The sequence below is a fragment of the Suncus etruscus genome, chromosome 7, assembly GCF_024139225.1.
Source record: "Suncus etruscus isolate mSunEtr1 chromosome 7, mSunEtr1.pri.cur, whole genome shotgun sequence".
In the NCBI taxonomy this organism is placed as follows: domain Eukaryota; kingdom Metazoa; phylum Chordata; class Mammalia; order Eulipotyphla; family Soricidae; genus Suncus; species Suncus etruscus.
Genome location: NC_064854.1, coordinates 84,518,018 through 84,541,950, shown reverse-complemented (window position 1 = coordinate 84,541,950; position 23,933 = coordinate 84,518,018). Strand labels below are relative to the sequence as shown.

General features: G+C 41.6%; 1 protein-coding gene across 1 annotated transcript in view; it reads left to right on the top strand.

The window, feature by feature from the left end:
* LOC126013809 (contactin-3-like) overlaps positions 1-23,933 on the top strand; it is a 140,483-nt gene that overhangs the window by 55,616 nt on the left and 60,934 nt on the right. Inside the window, 3 exon segments of the mRNA XM_049777010.1 lie at positions 17,702-17,905; positions 18,908-19,010; positions 19,514-19,698. Coding sequence (XP_049632967.1) covers positions 17,702-17,905; positions 18,908-19,010; positions 19,514-19,698 — 492 coding nt within the window.

Below are 23,933 nucleotides of genomic sequence, written 5' to 3'. Positions count from 1 at the left end.
TGGAGGATCTGGTTAAGTCCAACTGCAGTGGGCACTGAGCATATGTCTGAAGCTCAGTGTTCTGGTGTCTGTGGATACCTCTGTGACTCATATGTAGCAGAACTATGGGGTAATGTAGCCTACTATCAGCCTTGGCTGGGCCATTAGAAACCCAATACCCAGGTTTTTCTCTAAGGCCATCTGCCTGACTTCTCCCCCTGGTCAGAAGCCTTTATTTAGTCACCATCCCTATATCAAAATCATTGGGACATACCAGAGTCCTGAGTCCCCACCACAAACAGTTGGTAGCCACAGTCAATGACTTCTTGCTACTGGATGTGGGACAGGCTGTGATCCCCAGCCAGGCTTTCTGTAGATTTTCAGATCTGGGTTCCTCTGGTAATGGGAGGAACTGGCAGTTACATGTGATCACTTTCACTCTGGAGCTGAGTACCTACGCTGGTGCTTTTGTCTATCCAGACATCAGGGTCATCCCAAACAGGACATGGGATCTGGCTTTAAGAATGCAGTCAGTTCAACCCCTGCACAGAATCCCTGAAGAAAGCAGAGAGACTGAGGTGCCCTGGGCACCTGTGCAGGTTTCCACAGCCATTGCCAATACTGAGGGCTCTTGAGCACTGCAGGTCCTAAAACAACACCTAGGCAAGTGTGCGCACACATTTTAGTAAATGAACTCCACACAGCAAGCGTGTCAATGGGGAACCAATAGAAGCCAACCAATTCAAGCAAGAACTATTAAAGGAATATGGCATCTATAATGACCCAAAAAATGCTAACCATCAGACTAATATCTCAGATAAGGAGTTTAGAATAGAAATATGGAGGATTCTCATGGAAACCAAAGAAAACATAGCTCTAGCTAAACAAAACACAAAACTAGAAATCAGAAAACTCCAAATAGAAATAACAGATCTGAAAAACATGGTAGCTGAACTGAAAACCTTAATGGAAAGCCTATCCAATAGGGTAATAGCAGCCGAGTACAGAATCAGTGAACTGGAAGATGAAATGCAGAACAACTCCATACAGCAAAAGAGATTGGAAAAGAACCTTAAGGCAAACGATCAGACAAAGGAAAAAATACTCAAAGAATGTGAACAGATGAAAATAGAAATCTTTGATAAACTCAACAGAAGCAACATAAGAATCATTGGAGTCCCAGAGGCCCAGGAAGGCAATCCCCAGAAGAATCAACAGTCTAAAACATCATCAGAGGGGCTGGTGAGGTGGTACTAGAGGTAAGGTGTCTGCCTTGCAAGCGCAAGCCAAGAAAGCACTGTGGTTCAATCCCACGGCATCCCATATGGTCCCCCAAGCCAGGGGCAATTTCTGAGCACTTAGCCAGGAGTAACCCCTGAGCATCAAATGGGTATGGCTACCTCCCCCCCCCAAAAAAAGACCATCATCAGAGAGAAACTACCAGAGCTAAAGACTGCATGCAATCAAATCCTGCATGCCAGAAGAGTACCAGCTAAAGAGATCCAAAGAAAAACACTCCAAGACACATCCTAGTCACAATGACGAATCCTACAGATAGAGATACAATACTCAGAGCAACAAGATCAAAAAGGGAAATTACATTCAAAGGAGCATCCTTAAGATTTATAGCAGACATGTCACAAACTCTCAAGGCCAGAAGACAGTGGTGGGATATTGTGACAAGACTGAATGAAATGGATGCTTCACCTAGAATACTGCACCCAGCTCAACTCATGTTCAGGTTTGAAGGAAGGATACATAATTTCATGGAAAAGCAACAGCTCAGAAACTTCAGAGATGCAAAAACAGCCTTAAAGGAAAAACAGAAAAGTCTACTTTAAAACAAGACAGAACAACAGACACACCAAATGTATCCACAAAGATGATACTAAATCCTATGACAATCATCTCTCTCAATGTCAATGAACTAAATGAACCAGTTAAAAGACACAGAGTGGCTAAATGGATCAAAAAGATGAATCCAACCTTCTGCTGCCTACAAGAAACACACCTGAATAGTCAGAACAAACATAAACTCAAAATCAAAGGCTGAAGGAATATCATCCAAGCAAACAACACCCTTAAAAAGGCAGGCGTGGCCATATTAATATCAGAGAACACCAACTTTAGATTCAGAACAGTTGTAAGTGACAAAGATGGACAGTTTGTACTAGTCACGGGATATGTGCAACAGAAAGAAATCACATACTAAATATATATGCACCCAATGAGAGACTGACAAAATATTTAATGCAATTATTGAAAAATTTTAAAGAGAACATTAATAATAACACAATAATTGTGGGAGACGTCAATATGACCCTGTCAACACTTGATAGGTCCACCAGACTGAAATCCAACAAAAATATACTAGCCCTGAAAAAAACCAATGGAAGAAAGAGGCCTAATATATATATAATTATATAATTAGATTATATATACATATACACATACATAGGGACACCCATCCCCAGAAGCCTGCATACACATTCTTCTCCAAAGTACATGGTTAATTTTCCATGACAAACCACATGCTGGCACATAAAACATACCTGCATAAAATCAAGAGGAAAGAAATTTTGCTGAAAACCTTCACTAACCACAATCATCTGAAATTAGATTTGAACTAGAAAGGGACACAGAAGAACAACATTAACACCTGAAAATTAAACAACCTACTATTGAAAAATTAGTGGTTCCGAGATGAAAGAAGAGGTAATCAAAACTTTCCTAGATACAAATGACAATGTAAGACAAAAAACTATTAGAAGCCTATGGGACAGAAGGCAAAGCAGTAGCTAAGAGGAAAATTTGTAGCTTTGCAACACCGTATTAGGAAGGAAGAAGGTGCATACCTGAATAGCCTTAATACGCAGGTTATATAAATAAAAAATGATGAACAAATGAAAAGGTATATAGGACAGAAATAAACAAAGTTTAGAGCAGAAATTAATGAAGTGGAACCCAAAAAAACAATCTGAAAGATCAACAAAAGCAGAAGTTGATTCTTTGAAAAACAAATAAGATTGTTTGACCACTGGCAAATCTCACAGAGAGAGAGAGAGAGAGAGAGAGAGAGAGAGAGAGAGAGAGAGAGAGAGAGAGCGCCACTGGAAAATCTCACACAGACAGAGAGAGAGAGATTCAAAGGGTAATCAGAGACTACTTTGAGAAATTCGATGCCACTAAACATGAGAACCTGGAAGAATTGGATATATTCTTAGATTCTTCTATCCATCCACAGTTGAATAAGGAGAATGTAGCATGTCAAAACATCCCCATCACTATTGAGAAAATTTAAAACAGTAATCAAATGTCTTCCCAAAAAATAATGCCCAGAAGCCAGATGGATTCACTAATGAATTCTTTCACACCTTTCAAGAGAAACTAACAACCAAACCTTGCCATATTCTTTCATGAAATTGAAAAAAAAAAGGAACACTTCCAGTATAGCTTTTATGACGTCAACATAACTTTGATACCAAAACCAGATAGAGATGCTGCAAAAAGAAAAGTTACAGACCAATATCCTTGATGAACACAGATGCAAAGATCCTCAACAAAATCCTGGCAAATAGGATTCAAGGCCATCATCAAGAAGATCATTCACTTACAATCAAGTAGGTTTCATCCCAGGAATGCAAGGATGGTTTAACATCCAATAAATCTATCAACATAATATCTCAACATCAACTACAAGGCAAATAAAAATTCACATGATTATATCATTCGCTGCAGAGAAAGCATTTGATAAGGTCCAAGTATCTATTCTTGATCAAAACTCTCAGCAACATGGGAGTGAAACGAACCTTTCTCAATATAGTTTAAGGGCACCTAATAACAATGGCCAATGGCAAATATTATCCTCAATGGAGAAAAACTAAAAGGCCTTTCCTCTAAATTCTGGTACAAGACAAGACTGCCCTCTCTCACCACGTCCTATTCAACATAGTACTGGAAGTATTGCTGTAATGATTAGGCAAGAAAAAGATATCAAGGGAATCCACATAGAAAGGAAGAAGTCAAGCTTTCACTGTTTGGCAGATGACATAATACTCTACTTAGAAAACTCTAAAGACTACCAAAAATCTTTTAGAATAGATTCATTATAGCTATGTGGCAGTCTACAAATTTAACACACAGAAATCAATGGCCTTTTTAATACACCAATAATTGAAAGAGGAAGAAATGGATGTTAAGGTAAACAACCTCATTCACATTAGTGCCAAACAAACTCAAATATCTGTAGGAGTCAACTTGACTAAAGACGTGAATGACCTATCCAAAGAAAACTATAAAATCTCTGCTCCAAGAAATAGAGAGGACAGGCGAAATGGAAAGCACATACCCTGCTCATGGATTTTCCAGATGAACATCATCAAAATGGCAACACACCCTCAAATGCATTGTAGAGTTTTAATGTAATTTGTCTAAAGATACCTGTGACATTGTTCAACAGAAGTGAATCAAACACTTCTAAAATTCATTTGGAACAATAAATCAAAACCCTGAATAGCTAAAGGCAATCACTTGGGAAAAGAACATGGGATGCAATTACTTTTCTCAACTTTAAACTGCATTACAAATGCAATACTTAACAAAGTTAGCATGAGATTAGAATAAAGACAGTTCCTCAGATCAGTGGAATAGGCTTGAGTACTCAGAGAATGTTTCCCCAGACATGCAATCACCTAATTTTTGATAAAGGAGAATAAATCCTAAATGGAGCAAGGGAAAAGCTTCTTCAACAAGTGGTGTTGGCACAATTGGCTAGCCACTTGCAAAAAAAGTGAACTCAGACCTCCAGCTAACACCATGTACAAAAGTAAAATCCAAATGGATTAAAGACCTTGATATTATAACCTAAAACCATAGGTATATAGAACAACACATAGGTAAAAATTCCATGACATTGAGACTAAAGGCATCTTTAAGGAGGAAACAACACTCTCCAAACAAGTGGAAGCAGAGATGTAATAGATGTTAATATATCAAGCTGAGATTCTTCTGCCACCACAAAGGACATAGTGCCCAGGAAACAAGAGCCCACCCACTGAGTGGGAGAAACTATTTACCCAATACCCCATCAGATAAGGGGGCTAATATCCAAAATATACTAAGGCACTCACAGAACTTACAAGAAAAAAACATTAATCTCATTAAAAAACGGGGAGAATTAATGAACTTTACCTACGAAGAAATACAAATGGCCAAAATGCACATGAAAAAATGCTCCACAGCACTAATCATCAGGGAGAATGAAAATCAAAACAACTATGAAGGTACCATCTATGCCACAGTAGATCTATACACATCACAATGAATGAACACAAGCAGTGTTGGAGGGAATGTGGAGAGGGAAGGAACTCTTATTCACTGCTGGTGGGTATACTGTCTATTCCAACCTTTATGACAGCTTGAGCTTCTCGCCCACAGAGGTAGGAAGCAAGGAAAGCAGGGGGGAGGGCCAGGTCAGGCTGAACCTGCATTTTACTGCATTTCATCACACGTGAGAGGACCAGCTGCCTGCCAGAGGCTGAGAAGGCACAACTGACAAGAGATTTTTCTGGATAATTGGGCTTAGGTATGGGGATAGGCAGGGCAGAGAAGTCAGGCCCTTCAGCCAGCCCCGTAATGGGAGGGAAGAAGGGTTGGCTGAAGGTAAGGTGGGGGAGAGAGAGGGAAAGGGTGAAGGGAGAGAGAGAAAATGAGGAAGGTGGAGAGAGAAGGAGAGAGAGTAAAAGACAAAGAGCTGGGTTGAGATTGTGTCAAGGATTCAAATGGAGATAGGACAAGGGAAGAGGGAAAGGGCAGAAGTTACCAAGTAGCAGAAACAGCTAGTCCAGCCTACTTTTTCCATGAAATCATCTGAGAAATGCAGCTATCCTTTGGAAGAAACAGGATAAAAAGTAACCCCACACTTGGGTGAGAGGTTTTATAGTCGTCCCCCCCCCAACTACCCCTAATGAATAGTTACCAGGGAGTCCTTTTTAGCAGGCTTATCCACTCTTAAAGGGTGGATCCACCATTTTATGGCTGTACAAGGACCAGCCATATAGGTCTTAAGCCTAGAATTGAGCAAGCAAGAAGTATGAAATGCTGGGATCCACGTGTGATCCCCACAGAAGCTGAAATACCACAGACACATATGTGTACAGGAGAAATGTCCATTTTTCAAGTGGTCATGAGACTTGTGTGTGGTCAGTTGACAGTGCGTACTCACTGGAACCCCACAGGGAGCCAGGCAGTGAATTTGCTGGTGAATTAGGTCTTGACAGAGCAAAAATACTAACCTTGCTTCAAGAGATGTAGCTAGATTCATATTTTATGAGTGATCAGTGGTTATACCCACACCCATTCTTCGTGCTTTCTCCATACATAGTAGGGGCCCTACCATACCTGAATTTCCTGCATGCTTGGAGGAGCACAGTGAGGTCCACATTCAGGTGATGTGACTGCTGGACATTGCTGGACACTTATTCAGGCTCATAACTGGGATATAACTGTGTGCACATTTTGTTCTGTGCATGCTTGCGACACAGCTGTATTCTTATTATCTGGCCCCCTTGTATTATTTGGTCATAGAGATGGAACCATATTTGTGATCTCTGGATGCTCCAGACAGGGGCTGGACTACACAACCTGTTGTTTGTGCTTGTGACATAAAGGAATGGAAATTATGGCCTTATTTCGGACACTACCAACCACTGTGTCCCTGTCATATCTGTGCCACCTTCGCACCCTTGCATATCTTCTCACCTCCAGTGACATTGTGGCTTGGAAGCAATGTAGTAAGATATGTAGACTTTCAGACCACTAGATACTCATCAGCACTCAGATCACAGACACATAAGCAGACATATTGTCAGAATTCACACCTTCACTTATTACCAAGCACTCATCTCAGCAGATACTCAAGTCACCACTCAGGTCACCAAACCCTCAGATCACTAGACACATAACCAGATACTCATTAGCAGGCATTTAAGCCATCAGACATTCATCATCAGACATATTACCAGACACGAAAGCCCATCAACCAGACACCCATGACCAGACATGCGACTGCTGCTGAAGGAAAATAGAAGCTCTTGTCTGCTTCTTGGAATTCTGCCCTGATTGTTTACTCACAGACTTATGCCCAGGTGGCTAGAATGTAGAGTCCCATGTAGCATAAATAAATAAACACATCGCAAGTGTTAATTTGACCTTGATCTCATTTTTGAATGAGATCCCATCATATTTATGCAAGTCAGAACCTTAGTGACATTAGACAAATTTCTTCTGTAACAATTACCACATCCATATCAGCTGCCAGTAGATGGAGTGACAAGCAACTAGCTGTTCATATCTGGGATGACCTTTAAAGGGAAATCCTGATCAAATGGAATAGTTCTAATTGCAGCAAATCCGGGTTGCGAAAAGAAATTAAGATGAAGATACAAAAATTAGCAAAACTTTCCAAATAATTTGAATAAGGAAACTGAATCTAAAACATTGAGATTACTATTACTTTCCTTTTTTCCTTCCATACACTCACACAGCTTAACACAGCAAACAACATAGCACCGGGTTCAGTGCTTCTCAAATACTGGGGCATTGTGCCCCAGGGGGGGGCTCAAGGCTCCATAAAAGGGGGCATGTTTTACCTCAGCAAACACTGTCATAACAAGCTAAGTTTATTGTCTCTGTATGTCTCTGGAGCTGAGAGTTGTGTCTGCTTCAAGCCATCGCTTCGAAAAGCTATGCATTGCAAAAACGTGCTCATTGTAGCCATTAATTCAGACATCATCTCTGATTAAAAAATCAGCTCAAATTCGTTTATATATTTTTGTTTTGCAGGTTAAAGATTTTTTAATAAAGTTACTATTTACAGTCACATGGGGGGGCGGGAAAAATGTTTTCTTCTTTCTAGGAGGGCATAACAGAAAATAATTGAGAAGCACTGACTTAACCCACCACCTTTTCTTCACTCCCTTTTCTTCTTCCCTTCCTTCTTTCCTACCCTCACTTCATTTTTTCCCACCCCCTACTCTCTCTTCCCTCCCTCCCTTCCATCTTTTATTACTTCTTTCCTACTCTCTTCCCTCTCTTTTTCAAAGGTAGATAGAAGGGAAAAATAAAAGAGACCAAGGAAGGGTAGAAAGACAGTAAGGGAGAAGGAGATTGGAGAATAGAGAGAGAAAAAGTTTTCTTATTGGTGAGTTCCAAGTCCAAGTTACTGGACGGGCTGCTGTTCTTCAGGACTGTGGCATCCTCAGTATGTCAGGGCTAATTTCATCATTAGATAATTGCAAAATCTGGGGAGAATACTATGGAGTTTTGACTAGTGAATTACTCCTGGCATTTAATACAGTATAATCCTATATTTGATTTTGTGAACACATATGTTTCAGTGCCAGCAGAAGGCTGGTGGATTCTGGGGAGGAAATAGCTTATCAAACATCCATAACCATTGATCTCCAGTGCAGGCACAGAGGATAGCAATGTGCCAGTAATGGCCCCACAGGGCTCCTTTGCAAGCACTTTCTCTTCTGATGTCTCCCTTTTGATGCCTTCTGAGATTTGGGTGCTTGACCATGGTGCTGAACTGGTACCTCAGTTATGCACCCATGATCTGAGCTGGCCAGGCATACACTTTCCATGTGACTGTGTGTGCATGTATATGCTTGGGCATTCATGAGAGTGTGTCACATGTATGTGTTTGCTTATGTATGTGTAAACAGCTTAGTCTTATGTCCCTGACCTCAAGCATTGCTCTAGGTCATTGCAGTATCCCCCACTGTCAGGCAGGCTGGCATATGGGGAATCAGCTCTTTGCTGTGGAGGCTAGAAACAAGCTAAGAGTCACTCCGGCATCTCTGGAGATGAGTCCAAACAGCTCCTATAATGGTCACAGGTGTTCTCCGCTGTCTCACTTGCTTCTGCCTCTGAACCCCTGTGCAGGTCCAACAGCAGGAGAGGAAGCAGAGCAAGGAACTAAGGCATCTATGTAGTCAACACCTGGTCCTATATGGCTGAGGGTTAGCATATTCAGGTGACAGCACAGAAGGGTCTGTTGATCTTGATCCTAGGGAGACCCAGGGGACAACAGGTAGCTTTTGCTGAGGATTAGTCTCCCTGGCTAGGATGAATCTTCCTTCAAAGCTATGTCTGTAAGGTTGAACTTCACCAGGTACAAGGTGCAATCCTAGAGCAGCAGATCCAAGCACCATCTGTAAAGTGCTAGATGCTTCTGGATAATTTTGCATTGATGACAGAAAAAAAGGTTTTTTTTTTAGCAGAGAATGATATTTTATTATGCTATTTTAGTCTTGTAGAATTTTTTATAAAGTTTTGGGACATATGGAGTGATGCTCAGGAGTTACTCCTAGCTCTGAGCTCGGGAATTTCTCTGGATAGTGCCTGGGTTTAGGGTTCCTGAGATCAAACCTGGGTAAACTTCATGCAATGCAAGTACCCTACCTGCTGTACTATTGCTCTGGTCCAGTTTAATAAAAGTGTTTCTTAAGAGCCTGTAATTGGCTGACAAATTTTAACCCAAATTGAGGCATAGGGCAAGTTTGCCACAGACTTAGGAGCTGCGAGGTGAAATGCTTCAGCTGGGACTATAAAGCTGTGAACAAACATCACTGAGTCCACTATCTTGCTATACAGCAGCCGCTGAACCCCAACTGTTCTCCTGACAGAACCAGCTGTACCCTGATTTTTCTCCTGACAGAGCCTGCTTTATGTATCCGCTTATTCTCCTGAGAGAGACCACTGTGCCCGACTGTTCTCTTACAGCTGGCTGTACCCCAACTGTTCTGCAAAACCTTACTGTACCCTAACTGTTCTCTGACTCCTATTTGGTGCATGGTCCTAGAGGGGACTCTTAGCATCAGCCCTCAGAGATTAGGGGATTTAGCAGATTTGCATGACAAGGGAAATCTGAAACCTGGAAATCAAGAACCTGGAAATCTGGAACAAAAGAGTGATGTGACCTGCCTAGTGCCCCCTTGAAGCAGAACACTTCATAGTTTTCTTTGTGTTGAGCTCCACAGTGAGAAATGACAGACAGATGATGGCCCTCCACTGATTTCTAGCAGCAAACCTTATGCTTGTGCATTATGGGAAGACCATAGGGACAATTTCTTTGGGAAAATATGCAGAGCTTCAGTTAATACTTGACAAGCATGAGGCCTTTTAATTCATCAGGGGTAGAGAGTGAAGTAAGTCTTGACTAGCAAACTGCTCTTCTCTGGTATCATGTGTGTAAATGCTACACACATCTATGTGTACATGCTTTCTATACCATGAATGGATGCTGTGTGCATGTTGTATACCCATAATAACACATAGTGTGTCATTTCTGTGCATATATGTTATGTCATTTCAAGTATGTGCTGCCTATGAGCATTCTACATGCTGCATTCACGTGTGTTCACATAACATTCCCTTCGTGTCTACTTTTTTATCAGCATAAACTCTTAGAAGCATATGTCTACATGCTTATATACATGTTTGTACATGTAGTGTCTTTGTGTTTATATGCCTGTATCATGTGATCACCCTGTACACATGTGCTCTAGAGGTTGCAGCACATGTGCATGTTGTAAATATGTTTTTGTGCTGTTATATGTGAGCATTATTATAGATGCATATTCATATACCTGTAGGCATATCTATAAACATGGATAAAATTCTGAATTTTTCTGTGTCTATGCCTACATGTCCCAGTATAATATCTTAAATGTGATATCCAGCTTGATTCTATAACATTTATATAATTTTCTGGTACTTTTATACAACATATATTGTCCTAAAAGCAGTAATCACTATTTTTCAAATGCATTAATTCATTTAGATGTGCATTAGAATAATCACATTGAAAGTTTCAAAAATTTGCTGGGAATCATCTGATATTTATATATGGTATCGTCTCAATTTTGAGATTGCATTGTTAAAAATATATATAAGACATATAATAAACTAAGTAAACTATTACCCTCTTAAAATATTTTGTTTGTCCAGCCACTTACGTGACAAGAATACAGAGAGATAACTGACTTTTCCACACTTGTTGCAAATATACTGGCAGTTTATGTCAATGGATTCTTGGGTACCTTCAGTGCTGCAGTCGGCATAGTGACAAACTTTTGTCACATGGAGCCAGTTCCATCCTGTTGTCCCATGATCCCGTGGATGTTGCTAGCTTATTAGTGTGCCCTCTCCCAAGAAAGGAAGGTATTTTTCTTCCTTACCATCGCTGGCCATGGAGTTTATTGGTGCTCCACTGCTTCTGTGTGTGGGAACTCAGCTTCTTGTGTATGTGTGATTATGAGTGCAAGTGTGTATTATGTAAGCTCAGTCTGAGGTGTGTAGGGTGTATGTGCATGTTTATATGTGAATATGGGAATGTGAGCTCTCTTGGTGCATGGGAGGGTGTGTATGTGTGTATCTGAATATGACTGGATAATTATGTGGATGCATTAGTGTCTGTTATTGTGTGTATGTGCAAGTGAGTGTTTGATTCTGGGTATGTGTTTGAGTAGGCACCTGCATACAGGGGTGTGAATGTTGTTGTTGTTTTTTTTTATTGTGACTGAAGTTCATTTACACAGAATTATTTACCATACATAGTGACAATGAATGAAGGGCATTCCCACCACTAATGTTATCCTCCCTCCACTCTTGTTCCCAGCATGTCTCCCACATCTCCCTCCTTTACCCCCCAGAATCCTACTGCAAGTGGTCTCTGCCTTACAGCTTGTTATAGGTTGGGTATCTATTCTGTTTGGTGTTCCTGTCTGGTCATTTTTTTTATTTACACTACATGTTCATATAACTGGTCCTGGTATCATTCTTTTCCCCTCTCAATTTATGAGGCTGAAAGATTCAAATTATGCTATTCTGTTGGAGGTAAAAAGGTTAAGGAAAAGAGGAGAAAAAATTTGGTATCAACTACTAAAAAAATCACCAAATAATATCCACAAAAGTAAAAAAGAAAGAAAAAAGTGGAAGAAAAGGGAGAAGGAAAATAATATCAAAAAACAAACAAAAAATAAAACAAAACAACACCAGAAAAAGTGCTGCAGTGGCAGGGTTTGTGTTACTCCACCTTTTTTTTTTTTTTTTTTTTGTATAGGCACAGCAAATATTGGGGAAGGAAGGAAATTCCCGTGGCCTAAGAGATTCAGGCTTTCTCCACTCTTGAAGCATATTGTCATGGGAACAACCACTGGCTCCATACCTTCTCATTGCCATATCCCAGGGTTGTTTTTTGTGTGTTTTTTTTTTGTTTGTTTGTTTGTTTTTTGTGGTGTCAGGAACCTTTCTTCTCTGTTGTGGATGATAAAATAAGGCCACTATAGCAAGCAATCTTGGTATTTGCACAGGTCCTTGGACAGGGCCTAAGATAGACTCTTTAAGATTCTAGAGGTACTGTTCCACCATTGTTGGTGTATTCAGTTTTCTGTATTATGTGCTCCATGTTTTTGCTCATTCCCTAAGCTGAAGTCTAGGAAATTATGGTTCCAATGGTTCTGCTCAGTCTCTGTTGTCAGAATTGTGCCTCTGTACTAAGAAGTTTTGATTTTTGTAAAAGACCTGAGCTATAGCCTAGGGTAGGGTTTTCCTTATTGGTCTCAAGGTACGTTCTGTTCAGTCACAGTTGTCAAAGTCAGGTTTCTGTAGTTAGTGCTCTTATTTTTCATAGTTCAAAGGATGATACATCTTCTGATTTCCACTTAGTGTTAGGTGATGTGATAGGACCTCCTGGTCTTAGGTCAAGTTTTCATTTCCTCGCTGTGAATGTTTGAGTGTATGTGTGAGAGTCAGATTTCTCCAGAGCACAGATTGAGAATGATAATAGGATTTTTCTGGTGTTTTGTGTTTTTCTATATTTTTCTTTCCTTTTCAACTTCTCTGAGCATGCCTCTGCCTTCAAAATCTCCTGCTCTAAGAGAGTGACATATGCAATTGTATAAATGTGCTTATGGGCAGTAGTTTTTACTTTACAGAGGAGAAAGCAAGTAAAGTCATTTGTCTGTGGCCTGGCCACAGTTTTCAGGAAATAGCCTTTCTCCCCAAAAGTACTGACTCCTGAACTGTGTGAGAGCATTGCCCCCTATGGGTGGAAAAGACAAAGTGAACTCAGAGACCAGCAAGCAAAGCTTGAGGACTCAGTTAAAGAAGGCAACACCATTCTGGTGCTCCTGCAATCAATGGGATGGCTTCATCCAAATACTCGTGTAGTCAGTAGAAGGAGAATGGTGATAGAGGAGGCCCAAAAGTGCAGCTCAGGTCTCTCTTCTGTGTTTCACACCAGTAATCCTGTTTTGGGGGGTAAGCCTGCCCTTCACTGTGCAGTTGTTGGATGCCTTCGGAACCTTGCCTGTGTCACCTGCCCCACATCCTCTGAATAGAGCACTTGAGAACTCTGCCTTGATGGTAGTCATGCATGTAGTGTCAGCATCCAAGTGTGGCTCTTGGGACTTTTATTAATTCAAATCTGTGATTTTTTGATGCTAGTTTAGTGAGAGAATGTTCAGGTCTACCTCTTTATCAACTAAAACAGTGATAATTGCTGTGAAATGGGAATGTTATCCCATGTTGTGCCCAAATTTCCAGCATGAATAGCACTGGATTTGTCAAATTGTGGAGGCAGAATGGATCATGCCTTTGCTCAGTCTTCTTACAATGCTTTACAGCAGCAAGGTTTCATGAGGTGGCCACAGCACCTTTGCTGTGAGTTACTCTTGACCCCCTCAGTTGCTTCCCTTCTCTCACATATACCAATAAATCCTTTATGGAAGAACATAGACAGTTCCTATTGGGAAGCCCAAGATGACATATATGTTGCTTTGATTCAGACTAGTCTGAGAAGAGCTACAGGGTTCTCTTGGAGCTTTGAGCCTGGGGGACTTGCCTGTTTAGTCTTGCAAGCTTTGCTTCAGTTCTTGGATCCTTTGGTGAAGCAGTCTGTGCCATGCTCACTTTCTCTTCCTTACACTGGCCTCCCATTCTTTCTATACATAGATCCAGTGTGGCTTGGCTGCAGCTAGCAGGCACTTACACCTTTATTGTCCACTTCAAATGGGACATGGACTCCTTCCAAGAGGAGATCAAACATCCCAAATCTATTGCTACAAAATTTCTCTCTGGAGCTACAAAGCAGGATTTTCTTGAAGCAAATTAGAATGTGCTAATCATGAGGAAATAGATTTTATTGAAAAAGTAGAGGAAGCTACAAAACATCATACACCTCAACCCAGATAGCACTTTTATTGGGAAAGTAATTTCCCATGTAAGAACCAAGATCCCCCAACCCTAAATCCATGATAAGGAACCTAGACTAAGATGAGCCCAAACCCTAGTAAAGTGTACTTTTCCACCCCTAGCAGAAGGCAGAGAAAGAGTTAACTCAGAAATAAAACCAAAGTTGATGCCTTCCAGGAATAAGAAACTAGGGGTTGAGTGAGCTTGGAATGTTCTATCTGAAAAGGCTCCCTTAACAACCAAAGTTTGAATTAGAGTAACCCTTAACAGCCAGGGTCTGAAAGCCAGTGTTTGAGTCAGAGTATCCCTAGACAACCAAAGTTGAGCCAGAAAAATCAGTGAAATGATTGTACCATTGCTGTTTGTGATTTCTATATAAACTGCTTGAAGATTTGACTCAGGGTTTTTGCCAAGACTACCTGGTTGGATGAGTTTAGGATCTCGGTTAACCAATTAAACTCCCTTTTGCATCTTGCATTATCAGAGGTGGTCTTTGACTTGCAGCGTTAGGTGTCAACTTGAATCCTGACACCCAAAGACTCTGAACCCCACTCCCCATCTCTGGAGTAAGGAAGAAAAGGTCACCGAATGTTTGAAGAGAAGCAAATGAGAAAGTTAACAGCAAAAAAGATATTTAAAACTTTTAAAGCTTTAAAGCTGGGTGGGGGGAGATGAGAGAAGGGGAGCTTTGGTGGTGAGAATGTTGCACTGGTGTAGGGGTATTCTTTATATAACTGATACCCAACTACAATCGTGTCTGTAATCAAGGATCTTAATTACAAATATTATTTAAAAAAATAAAGGAGAGAAGCAGAGCTTAATGTTAATTTAAAAATATGTTGTGTAAAATGTATTGCCATTTTGGATGCACCATGCAGACATTTCTTTCTAAACGTTTGAAGAGCCAGTTTCAAATCTCTACCTTGAACATCTCCTGTGGTGTGTGATGATGGACACAGTAGGTACAAGGCTGAGGCAGCTCTTTCCTGTCCTCACAGCATGATGAGCATCCCCACTCCCACCACTCATTCTTACCCAACCTATGGGCCTTACAGTCTCACTGGGGAGAGACGGGCAAGTGGTCACCAGGAAGGTGCCCTCTGGACCTGAGTAGGAGTCAGGGTCATGAGTGAGCTTATGTACCCAAAAGCATGTACAGAACTGTGTGTATATATGTGTGAACATGTGTAAGTGTGCCTATACTGAGTGTAACCTGAAAGTGAGTGCCCATATGCATAAGTATGCATGTATGCATGAGTGTTTAAATGTATGGGAGTGCATGTGTGGTGCATGACTGTTCATGGTGTACATATTAAATATATAGAAGCTCATGCTTGTATCTATACATGTATGGATAGAGATGTATGGTTATTACTCATATGTGTACACCTTCACACCCATGTGCATTGTACAACTGTATGTACATATGTATGTTTGAGTGTGCTTGCATGGTTGTGTATGTGTGTAGATGCATATGTGCATGGCATGATTGTACATGGATGTATGTGTCCATGCTTGCATTATGTAATTGAATACATGAATACTTGCATGCGTGAACATGCATGTGCATGAGTGTTGCCATTATGCGATTGCTAACAAGAGGCTGTTTGTGTATTGAAGAATATATTGCATGTGTGTATGTGCATGAATATGTTGATGGACATGTATGTATCTGTATGTGTAGCATGCATGTAAGCATGTGTGCACACCAAGGTTACCTTGTGAATCTCCACTCCTAGAGCTTTTTCTTGTTCCTCAGATAATCCCCTCACACTCGTGCTTGGCATAGTCTGAGGTAAAAGAAAGTGAGGAGGGTTACAATAGGAGCAACCATTCCTACAGCAGGAAAAATAATCATTTTGAGCCCCAAATTCCAGTTTCAGAGTGAATACACTCTTCCTTCAGAGGTGCCTCAGAGTCTATTTTAAGTACCTTATAGTCAGAGCTCAAGGCTTTGTGTGTGTGTGTGTGTGTGTGTGTGTGTGCGCGTGCATGCATGTGTAAGAGCATGATATCTCCAAAACCCCAGAACAACATTGTCTGAGCAGCATATGCACAATGTTCCCTCAAGGATTCACATTCTCAATCACATCAGCAAACTCCTTTTTCTTCCCCTTTATGTAGGAAGCTTCAAAGCCTTCACAGCAAGCAAGCTGAAGCTCAGCTAATATAATTAATTCAATAAGGATGGAAAAAAAGACATGACCAGAATATTCTAGAAGGCCTGTTGCTGAAATGAAATGAACTACAGCCTTAGAAGAAGCTGATTTAGTAATTCCCAGAGCCGAGGGTAACGAATGGTCTCAGATGGACTGAGGAAGCATCTGGAATCAGAGCACAGGCACACAGTGACTGGCACGGACTAGGAGCTACTGTGTGTGTGTGTGTGTGTGTGTGTGTGTGTGTGTGTGTGTGTGTGTAGCAGAAGTTACTCTAGTGAAGAAAACACTGCTTCACAGATAGCAAGGGTCACTTCCCGCCTTACCAGCAGTATTAAAAACTCTTTGTTGCCCTTGGCTAACCTCAGTTCTGGAATCAGACTCCAGGGTCTTTTCCTTGCACACTCAGTCTTTTTCTGCTTCTTTATATCCCACATCAGAGATGGACATCTGTCTTTTTCTTCTGACATATCTGGCCCTCTGCCAGGCTATAAGGAAAGGCAAGGATCCATCTAACTGAGAGAGTCCATCCATGTATATGTATATATATATATACGTATATGTACATGCATATATGTATATACATATATGTACAAGTATATATGTGTCACCATTCTGTCACCAGGCATAGTGTTCATGAGCAGCATGCAGTGTACTGTGGGTCTTCCCAACCCTGCTTATGTTCTTGGAGCAGGTGCATGCCAGAGCTAGAATTAGTTCTCAGTAAAAGTTTTGCTTTGAGGGGCCTGATCAGCTCCACAGTTTTTCAGAGAAGCTGAACTGCTGCCAGCCCGAGCTACAATAAATGTGGCTCTACTTGCCTTCTCTCCACAGCACTGGTGGCTGCAATCTTTAGTACTGGCCATTCTCACCATGGGAAGTAAAGCTCATAGTTCTTTGATTTGTATTTTGCTGATATAGGGGATAAGGAGCATTTCAACTATGTGTTTCTTGACCCTTGTATCTGTTTTAGGGAGCTATACTAAGTGTTCAGGGCTTACTCCTAGTTCTGTACTCAGGGATCATACCTAGCAGGACTCAAGGGACCATCATATAATGTGCCGGGGATTGAACCCAGGTTAACCACATGCAATGCAAGTGTCCTGCTCATTGTAATGTCTAATTTTACCTTCTTTAGGGTCTTTTTTGATCTTGTTCCTATTTTCTAGAAAGTAGTTTGTAACTTGGCTTTATTGTATAGATTCTTTGTGTATTTAGAGTGTAATCTCCTTCTGGATGTCTTGTCTCAATGAAGTCTTTGGTTGTTCCTTATGGTGACATGTTCTCTCCTGTTCTGTCCCCAGAGCTTTCTTACTCATGGATCTTCAATGAATACCCAGTGTTTGTGCAGGAAGATAAGCGAAGGTTCATCTCACAGAAGACTGGCCACTTGTACATCGCCAAGGTGGAGCCAGGGGATGTGGGTAGCTACACATGTGTGGTGACAAGTGTGGTGACTGGCGGCCATGTGCTGGGTCCACCCACCTCACTGATACTCCGTGCTGATGGTAGGTGGAGCCCTGCTGAAGGGTTGGGCCACAGCCTGACTAAGGCTGAGTGGAGGTCAGGAGAATTGTGTACAGCCCGGGATGAGGGTCAGACCCCAGCCTGACCTCTCTCGCCAAACAGACCAGCATGGGTGTGGGGGTGGCGGTGTGTGAGTTCACAGCAGGGCAAAAGTAGAAATGAAGCTTGTGGAACTGGGTGTCCCAGCAAGCCTGACTCAAAGAAAAGCTCTGTGACCCTGGTGCTTGAGACCCAACTTCTGGTAGCTGGACCTTCTCACCAACTAATAGTATCTCTCATTGTTCACACACCCCCAACTCCAGCACCATGATTCTGGTTGACAAGCCTGAGTTGTGTGTGAAACATCTGCTTAAAGCAGGTGATGAGTATTGTGGCCTACATTGTATGAGGGATTTCATAGTGGACAAGGTTACCACCTAAGTGCCCATTCACAGGAGTTGGACTCTCTGTACCCTGAGCACCACATGGCACATTCTATGCCCTTCAAGTCACTGTCAGAAAAAGTGTAGGGTGTGTCCCTGCAACCTTCTTAACTAGAAACTGTGGAGTGCTTCTCAGATGCTACACAGCTGAGCTAGAATTCACATGCCCCATCCCAACAGCAGATCTCCCTGAACCATGTGATTTCACCCCACTATGGAGGTGCTGGTGCTTGTAGCCAGGGCAGTAAGAAGCAGTGTGGGCTCTGCACCTTACAAGTGAGGATAGGGTTCCTGTAATCTTGCTCTCAGAGGTTTTGGAGATGCCCATGTAGATCTTCAGTTAGGCTAGATTTAATCAGCTGGTACAAAAGGGAGCACTACCTGCTCTAGTCTGGATTAAGGCAAGTTGTGTGCATGGTGGTAAAAAAATCAGATTGAGTCCTCAAAGGGAAAGTGCCACTCCCCTATGTGGACACAGGACAGGAGGACTCACAGTCCTTATCACACACCTATGAGAGATTTACTGCCTATGCTGGGCTGACCTGGCCTTGTTCCTTCCAGGCGTGATGGGGCAATATGAACCGAAGATTGAGGTGCAGTTTCCAGAGACACTGCTGGCAGCAAAGGGCTCCACTGTGAAGCTGGAGTGCTTCGCCCTCGGAAAGTAGGTTCAGAGCTTGTCTCAAAGTGCAGGGCACCAGGGGTCTGAAAAACCCAGAAAGCTGAAATAGCCCTCTGTTTTGTTAAACAAGAAACAGAAAGTACAGGGGCCACAGACACAGATAATGAAGCTGAAACTTTAAAGGCTGCTTGCAGAAGCAGATTCCGCCAGCATAATATCACAAAGAAACACTGCCTATATTCTCTCCCACACACCTTGCACTGATGATGCAGGAGATATGCATGAGAATGCTTGGTCCAAATGAAGATTTAACTCAAAATCACAAAGTTTAGCTCAGTGAAGTAACAGCTGAAAGTAAATTTTGATGTCGGGGGAACCGAGTTGAGAACTGAGGTGTGTTCTGCACCCGAGACTCTTCCTTTCTGTAGGGTTTAAACAAAAACTTTATTTACTATTTATTTATGATGCAAAGTATAGAAAAGCATAGTAAAGAAGTTTCCAGACACTGATTTGAAAGAGCACTAATATAACTATTCTCTTCTCAGTCCTGTTCCTCAGATTAGTTGGAGAAGAAGTGATGGACTCCCCTTATCCAGTAAAACCAAACTGCATAAGTTCAGTGGAGTTCTGGAGATCCCCAGCTTCGAACAGGAAGATGCAGGTTTCTACGAGTGCATGGCTGATAATGCACGGGGCCACAATGTGGCACGTGGGCGCCTCATTTACTATGGTGAGTTGTATGGCCCATGATACCTTTTTCAGTAGACTGGGGACATGAGCAAGCAGAGATTAGAGGTAGCAGAATCCCAGCATGGTGCTTCTGTTCTCCATACTGTTTACTGAGCACAATTGTTTGCCCGGATTCATCACTGAGAGAATTATGAACCTTTGCCAGTTTCAGACATACTGTGTTTCTATGGCATACTCTCACCTTTTTTTCCCTAAAATAATCTTCCAAAAGCATTGTTATCAGGGAGAAAGTTTTCGTCTTTCCCTTCCTTTGAACTGTGGGTTTGCATCTTTATTGTCAAACTAAGTGAGAAAGAACTGTATTGAGAGAGCCATGAGTACCACAATAAGGCAGTTTATTAGAATCTTGAGATTCTGGGGCTGGTGTGATGGCGCTAGAGGTCCGCCTTGTCAGTGCTAGCCTAGGATGGACCGTGGTTCGATACCCTGGCGTCCCATATGGTCTCCCAAGCCAGGAGCAACTTCTGAGTGCATAGCCAGGAGTAACCCCTGAGCGTCGCCAAGTGTGGCCCAAAAGAACCTTGGGATTCTAATGCTTTGCTAGTGGTACTGCTCTAATTTGTAATCACATTTCCTTGGCAGGAGCATTGACAACCTGTTGGTGAATGCAAGAACAATATTTCCTTTACTTTGAGTCTGTTTAATCGCTTCTCAGCCTTTTGGCTAAGATCAAGAGTGATACTTTGAGCCTGTTTGTAGCAAAACTAGATTTTCTTTTTGCCAAAACTTATCTTCCAATCCTTTTATTAAGGAGTTAGAGGTTTTTTCCATGAAGGCATAATTTAGAAAGATAAACACAACCTCTCACGGCACATGTTCTGAAATGTATGAACGTAGTACGCTCCATGGGTCTTGAGCTGCAGTAATACTCAGGAAGGAAAGGAAAGATGGGAACCAACCACTTTCAGAATGACATAAATATTGGGTTCTGGTTTAGAAGCTGAAATAGGAGTTGTTTGCACACAGACATGGGCCACTCTAAATTTCCTGGGGTTGGGAGAAGGGGTTTCTACAGAGACCAGCACGTGATCAAGGCAGCTGTGCCCTCCAGACTGGGTCATCCGGGTATGTGTCCTGGACAGACAGATCTGGTCCAAGCTTATTGGTCTAAGATTATAGGGCAGAAATTCCTTTCCCATCTGCTTCAGGATGACTGTGGATTTCCCACATAGTTCTTCAGTGCTAAGGACACAGTCTGAAGGTGGCCAGGGCTCCTTCAGAAAGCCCTCTTTCTCCATGTAACTCTCTGATGTCTTCCTCACCCTGCACATTTGCTCCACCTCACCCAACCCGGTCAATGCAGGGTTAAAGATGTGATATTTTGGCCAGCAGGTCAGCAATTTAGGATTCTAGTCTGACAAGAAACACAAAGCTGGTCTGAGACGGATCCTGGGATAATCAGTCTGCTCCTTTCCTTCTTTCCTTCTCTGTTTTGGTCACCACAGGGACCAGAAGGACATAGTCCTTTCCTTTCTCATGCTAACTTCTTGTCCTAGCTGGACCTCAGCGAGGGTAGAGCAGCCATCTCTGTTTACACAGACCCTGAACTTCAGGAAAGAAAGCTGGTGAGCGGAGGAAGAGAAGAGAAGGAGAGGAAAGGAGAAAGGGGAAGGGGGAGGAGAGACAGAAGGACTGAAGGAAGGAGAGGAGAAAAGAGAGGAAGAAGGAAAGAGAGGAGAGAAGAGAGGAAGAAGGAAAGAGAGGAGAGGGGATAAGGAGGAGACAAAGAAGGGAGGAGAGGAAAAGAAGGAAAGGGGAGGGGAAAAGAGGAGAGAATAAGAGAAAGATAGAAACAGAAGGAAAAAAGAGTAGAAGGAGAAGGAGAAAGATGGAGATGTCTCACCCCAGGAGGAAAGCAGAAAAAGGAAGATTTGGTATGTAACAGTCCTCTCCTGGTGAGCCAAAGAAGAGAGGTAGCCTTTTCTCTGTAGTGAGTCCACAGAAATGATATAGCCAGACTGCCTATAGGGAGAACCAGTTTGGATCCTAATCAAGCAGCAAAGGACTCATGTGAATCTCTGAATCTGTGCTCAATTCGCGCTTATGTTTTTTCCCAAGATAGACTTGTATTTCCACATAAAACAGAGAGAAATGGTTATGGACTGAAGTACATTCAGAGTACACATGTAATTTATATAAGAAATTGTCATGGACTATTAGTCCTGACATTAAGGAATCTTCTGGGATCCCTTGGAAAGGTGGGTGCACAGAATTTGGCAAAAGGAGACAGGCCAAAGACTTAAGTTGGGTTCAAGCTCTCTTCAGTTTATTCAAAGGAAAAGGTGAAATACTTATACTCAATTTCTTGGCAAGGTATATTTTCAGAAAAAATATTTTAACAATCAAAAACCAGCGAAAAATTATTTAGGGTATATTGTATGTTTATAATTGTTTGACTTAGATCACTTTTACACTCTTGAGGTGCTTTTGTTATCTGAAGTTTTAGCTAGCAACATCTGTCCCCAGAGATTGGTATTATTTATTATTTTGGTCTTATTCCGGTTATGCATTCTGAACTGGGGCCTGAAATATTAACCCTTGATATGACTGCACATAGTCTAACAGCAAAGCTAGATTTGAGAGTAATGAGTATTCTGTAAAATTAAATAAAAAAATTTAAATCTATACAAGTGTTCCTATTAGGGTGTGTTTACATAAATCTGAGTAATCTTTAAGAGAAGCTCTAAGAAAAGTCTTTAAAATGTTAGCTGAAGTTATGTCTTAAATAATATTTATGCTACATCCTCTTTTTTTTCCTGAGTGCCTCATGGACAGGCAACCAAGGTTTTTCAAGGCCTTACTGCCTGTGAATACAGATTACTCTTCAAACGTCCTCCCCTACAGGTGCTACTTGTCAAGCACTCTCTCTCTCTCTATCTCTCTGAATATAGGCAGCTTTGAAAAGATCCTACAATAGTAGACAGATTTGAAAAGACGCTCTCTAAGGCAGCTAGGGCCTTTTCAAACTTGGTGCCCTCTTAGGTCTCAGGATCAGTTTATACAGGGGATGATGTAGCAAGAAATAATTAGATGATTGTGGGGCAAGGCCCGCCCCGAGGTGCTGTTGCTTGTGCTGGAAGAAGTGGAAGAAGATGGCGCTCACCAGCTCTTCTGAGAGAAGAGGCCACAAGGACTTAATACATCAGATGTAACAGAGCAAATTATAAAAGCCATGGAACTCCCTAAAGGTCTTCAAGTTTTGACTCCTGCCCCTGCACTCAGAAATCACTCCTGGCAGGAGACCTTATGGATTGGTGGGTGTTGAACCCAGGAGTTGGTCCCAGTAATAATGACAAAACAATTTTATCTGCTGTTTCCAGTGCTTTGCACACAGCTCTACACCAATCACAGGGTAAGTCTCCGATGCTGTGGAAAAGAACCCAGCTGTTTGGCTTAACATCTCTCAAACCCTCAGCAAAGCTTTCGTTGTCACGGATGACAACATTAGCATTCCAGATGGTCTTCACCAGGAGTGATCCCTGAATACAGAGCCAGGAGTAAGCTCTGAACACCTTCAAGAATGGACCAACTTCCTTGTTCAAATTCCCACTCCCCAAAAAATAAATCCCGTGCATTCACTTGTGCCTTTTGTGATAGCTTCCTGCATTTTTTGTCTGCATTCCAGTCTCTTTCTAAAGCAGATTCTAGAACGCTATGTTAAGTTATAATGTACTCTTCAAGGTTTAAATTACTTGTCTTGAAAACTTTTTACCTCATTTAAGTTGCACAATTAGAGATGTATTTATCTCCTTTAGAACTGGTTTTAAACCATCAAGATGGGAATGAAAGGAACTTTTCTCAGTATAGTCAAGGCCATCTACCACAAGCCAATGGCAAATATTATTATTAATGAAGATAAACTAAAAGCATTTCCCCTAAAGTTTGTTACAAGACAAGGCTGCCCTCTCTCACCATTCCTATTCAACATAGTACTGGAAGTACTTGCCATAGTGATTGACAAGAAAAAGATTGAGGTTGGTAAGGAAGAAGTCGAGCTCTCACTGTTTGCAGATGACATGATAATATACTTAGAAAACCCTAAAGGTCCTATCAAAATCCATATCTAGAAACCATAGATTCATATAGCAAAGTGGCAGGCTACAAAATTAACACACAAAAGTCAATGGCCTTCTTATACACTAATAATGATAGAGAAGAAATGGACATTAAGAAAACAATTCCATTCATATTAGTGCCCCACAAACTCAAATATCT